This window comes from Diospyros lotus, chromosome 8, assembly GCF_014633365.1.
Source record: "Diospyros lotus cultivar Yz01 chromosome 8, ASM1463336v1, whole genome shotgun sequence".
Lineage (NCBI taxonomy): Eukaryota > Viridiplantae > Streptophyta > Magnoliopsida > Ericales > Ebenaceae > Diospyros > Diospyros lotus.
In genome coordinates, this window is record NC_068345.1 from 26547598 (window position 1) to 26552928 (window position 5331).

Consider the following 5331-nt stretch of genomic DNA (forward strand, 5'->3'; position numbering starts at 1 on the left):
TTTTAATAGAAAATAGAGATTTGGAGAATGATTTGATCATTGAACCTAAAAAACTCCTAAAAATGATTTTATTTACTTTTCTTTATTAATTTAAAGATTTGAAATGCGAAGAAAAATATCTCATCTTTTTTAACAAATGCTCCAACTTTTTAGATTCGAGATTAGTAAGTTTTTATATTTTTATTATTTGAGTATGTTTCCCATTTTTCTATAAAAAAATTAACAACTTGAGATGCATCAAGGCATTACTTAAGAAGGTTACCTAATCATTTCCTAGTAAAAAGGAACCCAAAAATAAGAAGGTTATCTACTCCCAAATAATATACAAAAACATGTGATTATAATAAATTAAAAATAATTTCTTCCTTCCAAAATCACGGAGGGGTAATACCTATCACGTTCAAGATAGAAATATACTTATCTTTACTTTTACTGAACTTTCACTACATTTAAATCTCCATAAGAATGAAAAGATAAGTGTTTATAGATATATATAATATTTCAACTTTGTCATACTCTTACTTAATCTCTCGTTTTTAGTCACTACGCCATATTCTTATACTAACACATGAAATACACTATCTACTAATTACACTTCTAAATTTTCTTATTTCCATTTATCTTATAACAAGCTCTAACTTACATATCACATGTTATTCTTCCTCGATTACACTTTAAGATTGCTCCATACTGTGATTGCAAATCATATTCCTCCATACACACATCTTTAGCTGCAAAATGTTCTATCATGAGCCATGTGAGTTCATATTTATTTTTGGTAGTAATACATTATTATATTATCAATGATAAACGTTATGACTGGATTTCAAATTTAGATAGAAAAAATTATTATCTTTTCCATATCTGTTTTCTTTTTTACTTTTCCTTCCAAATCCTAGAAACCAAATTTGATTCTCTCAATTTTATAAACTTTTACCCTATATTTAGAACGATTTTCCTATTTGGACATAGAGTTGTTACATTTTATGTGATGCTCAATTTTGATGAGAATAATATTGAATAGGAGTATTTACTATATTGAATAGAGTTATTACAATACGTTAATGTTAAGTATTACACATAACAAGTAACTCGATACAGAGTTATTGATGAGTGTCACATGGTGGAATGCAACAACTCCATGACCAAATAGCATTTTTGTATTTAGAATTATTGAATTAGAAGAAGGGAAAATGTAACTATATATATTATTATATATACATATATACATGCATATAATACAATATTTATTCTTCTTGGAGCTCTCTTTCAGAAATCCACTGATGATGATTTGGTTTGGTTGTAAATATATGATGCATGAAAATTTGGAAGCTAAATTAGCAAGAAAATCACTGTAAAATAGATTCCCTCCCCATCTTAATTTCTTAAATTAGCTTAACTTGAATGGAGAAACAGAAATTTAGGACACCAACATTGCCACGGCAATCCAAAATAAGTAAAAAACTATTTCCTGCATCGTGGACTCTGATCACCCAAATCACTCTCTGGATGAACCAAAATCAAGGAGCCAATCTAGGCAGAAACTAAATCTATCCTTCCTGACATGCAATTGGTTTTTCCCCAGAAAACATTGACTTAGATTACTGGAAAAAAGACGAAGAAAAAGGCAGTGAATTTTGATGAACACTCAGGAGAATAGTGGAAGCAGCAGATATACAATGACTGCTCCTCCGACGGAACACAGCGCCGCCGCCGCCAATGAGGACGAAGAAGCCGACAGTCTATTGATGCTGCCGCTGGACGTGGAAGCGAGCCTAGCCGCCGACGACGGAGAGATGGAGGCGCCGCCATTCTCGTGGAAGAAGCTGTGGCAGTTCGCCGGGCCGGGGCTGCTGATGAGCGTGGGGTTTCTGGACCCGGGGAACCTGGAGGGGGATTTGCAGGCGGGGGCCATCGCCGGGTACTCGCTGCTGTGGCTGACGATGTGGGCGACGGCGGTGGGGCTGCTGATCCAGCTGCTGTCGGCGCGGCTGGGCGTCGCGACGGGGAAGCACCTGGCGGAGCTGTGCAAGGAGGAGTACCCGTATTGGGCGGCGCTGCTGCTTTGGTTGATGGCAGAGGTGGCGCTGATCGCCGCCGATATTCAAGAGGTGATCGGCAGCGCTATTGCGATCAAGATTCTCAGCCGCGGCTTTTTGCCGCTTTGGGCCGGCGTTTTAATTACAGCCTCCGATTGGTAAGTTTGCTCATACCGTGCTGTTTGGTTTGGTCGCTGAGAAACTTTGAGAAATCATGATGGACTCTGGATTATGGAACCTCCTGTTTTGAAAGAACAAAACGGACCCCCATGAAGTTAAAAAAATTTGGCTTAATTAATGTAACATTTTATTATTGATAGCATATATTCTGGACAAGGGTTGATGGCCATTCATGTGAAGATTCTTATGCTTACATCATTGAAACCATGGTAGGATTAATTGGAGCATAATCATTTTTAATTTTTCCTAATTATGTTCGATTCAATATGAACAATTTTGTCCTTTTATTTCATCGGAGACAAATCACATCGATTATATATAGTTTTTAGGATAACTTTAATTGTGTTCATGCTATAAGATTAGTAACTGTAGGGTTATGAATTTCTTTTATGATGTCCATACCAGACAATTAATAGTGCTAAATAAATAAATAAATAAAAATTATATCAATAAGTACAAATAATACAAACAACTTAAACGGCAATATTTCAAACAATTTAAATAGATAAATAGTAATAATTTAAGAAAAAAGTTATGCAACAATAATCCTAGTACTAGAATAATCTAAACAACCCCGGGTGGAATAACATTACAAACAACACTTACATAAGATTACAAGAAGAAAATAACATTTTTGGATTATGGTAACCAATGATTCTCCTAATTTTATAACCGTGTCTGTACCCAGTCCTCTCAATTTTTAATTATGTTCTTTGAACACAAATATGAATTTTGTTTCTTGATCAATTTAATTAGTCATGCCCCATCCCCAGTGTAGAATGAGGAAACTCTTGGTGATAATTTGACATCAACAAATAAAAGTACAGATAGGTTAGTGAAAAAGGGAATCTCGGTTGCTAATGCTTTATTACGAATTTGGATCACGAAATATCTATGTTTGACAATTATATATTAGATTGCTCTGGGAATAGAAGCCTGACAAAGTATGTTTTTCATTATGTTACAATCACTTTCTTTACTACTCATTCTTATAATGTGTAGTATAAACATCGGAAGAAGGTCCATTGTAGAGGTCTACTAATATATAAGCACACCCTTTGTTTGTTTGTTGAGAAACTTTGAAATCATCTAAACAATTTGGCTTAATTAACATTTGTTACTATTATATCTTCTGAACAAGGGTTGGTGGCTATTTACGTGAAGATTCATATCCATACATAATTGAACAAGAGATCCACCTTAGGATTATAGTCTTGCATTGACAAAATACTGAACTTTTGTTTGGTTCAATGGAACAGTTTTGGCTTTTTATTTCTTGAGAGTTATGGAGTGAGGAAACTTGAAGCTGTTTTTGCTTTTCTCATTTCAATGATGGGCCTATCTTTTGCTTGGATGTTTGTTGACACGAAGCCGAGTGGGAAGAAACTAGGAATAGGTAACTATCTCACTTTATATATGCTTTGTTGTTCATTCCTCAGTAGAACGTACGAAAGCATGATTGATTGATCTTCTTTAATTTACAGGTCTTTTAGTTCCAAAACTTAGCTCGAAAACGATACAACAGGCTGTGGGAGTTGTGGGTTGTATCATCACGCCGCACAATGTGTATTTGCATTCTGCCTTGGTACAGTCCAGGAAGGTTGATCCAAACAAGATTGGTCAGGTCAAAGAGGCCCTCAATTATTTCTCAATTGAGTCCTCGTTCGCTCTTCTTGTCTCTTTTGTCATCAACTTGTGTGTGACATGCGTCTTTGCTGTGGGATTCTATGGTTCCAAACAAGCTGATGTTGTAGGCCTCGGAAATGCAGGGCAGTATCTTCAAGAGAAGTATGGTGGAGGATTGTTCCCAATTCTATATATCTGGGGCATTGGCTTATTGGTGGCTGGCCAAAGCAGCACCATAACTGGCACATACGCTGGGCAGTTTATCATGGGAGGGTTTCTTGACCTTCACATGAAGAAATGGATGAGATCACTGATATCACGAAGTTGTGCCATTGTGCCAACCATAATTGTGGCCCTTGTTTTCAATCGATCTGATGCTACGTTGGATGCTCTCAATGAATGGCTTAATGTGCTTCAGTCAATGCAAATTCCTTTTTCTCTTATCCCTCTTTTTACCTTGGTGTCTAAGGAGCAGATCATGGGGGTGTTTAAGATCGGACCTATTGTTGAGGTATTGCAGTAATATATATTAAGCTTGCAATCTTTTCACGTTGCCTTCCATACAACATTATGTTCAACCATTCGCCAGCAAAATGGCGAGTGTTCCTGTAAATTTCTTACCGTGTTCCGTTTTTGTGTGTGTTGCAGAGGACTGTGTGGACTGTGACCGGGCTGGTAATGGTGATCAATGGGTATGTTTTGTTGGATTTCTTCCTCTCCAATATTGAGGGACTACTACTTAGTTGTTTGGTCTGTGCTGGAAGCGTCGGCTACATCTCTTTCATTTTTTATCTCATTTCATATGGAAATGCGGCCCAACCTTCTTACTGGTTTAGCCTGATTAGAAATGACGATAAATATGATCACACCAAGAATGAACTTCATTGACGTGCCTAAATATTGGCCTCACGGTGAATGGAGCTATCTATGCATTCAGCCTACCTAGTTTTTTTCTCCAAGAAGTTGACGACGATGCATCCTTGGTTTCCACTTAAAGGACGGAGGTGGCAGTTTGCAACAACATATGTAGAAGTTTGATTGTTTTCTTCTTTGTTTCCAGGTAGATTTTAGAGTAAATTACTTTTTTGTACATGTCAATGATGTGCTCTACATTGGATGTCGCTTTATCCCTGCCAAAGAAAAAAATTATGTAGATAGAATCAGTCTAGTTTGAGAATACAAGGGCGCTGACGTGGCAACAGAATATTGGAGAACATTGGGGGGAGGGGTCCCACACATTGCTTGAGAATACAATTTGTAGATATGTACATAAAAATTGTTATATATCCGGTTAAAAATTTTCATTGTCCCCATCAAATAACATAAAATTTGCTCGATATGAACAAATTGAGAGGGCGTGTGGGCCCTAATTTAGGGGGGGGTGACCACGCACCCATCTGCCCCCCCTCCCAACCCGCGTCGAGTAACATAACAACCCTGATATATAGACATGCTCGTACATTGAAAAATGTATAGAGAAATATGC

General features: G+C 36.9%; 1 protein-coding gene across 1 annotated transcript; it reads left to right on the forward strand.

Moving 5' to 3' along the window:
• The first annotated feature begins 1544 nt into the window (after positions 1-1544).
• LOC127808284 (metal transporter Nramp2-like) lies at positions 1545-5002 on the forward strand. Its single transcript, XM_052346752.1, has 4 exons — positions 1545-2197; positions 3479-3615; positions 3704-4356; positions 4494-5002. Exons 1-4 carry the CDS (start codon positions 1641-1643, stop codon positions 4731-4733), a joined length of 1587 nt encoding a protein of 528 aa, XP_052202712.1. The 5' UTR covers positions 1545-1640; the 3' UTR covers positions 4734-5002.
• The last annotated feature ends 329 nt before the right edge of the window (positions 5003-5331 follow it).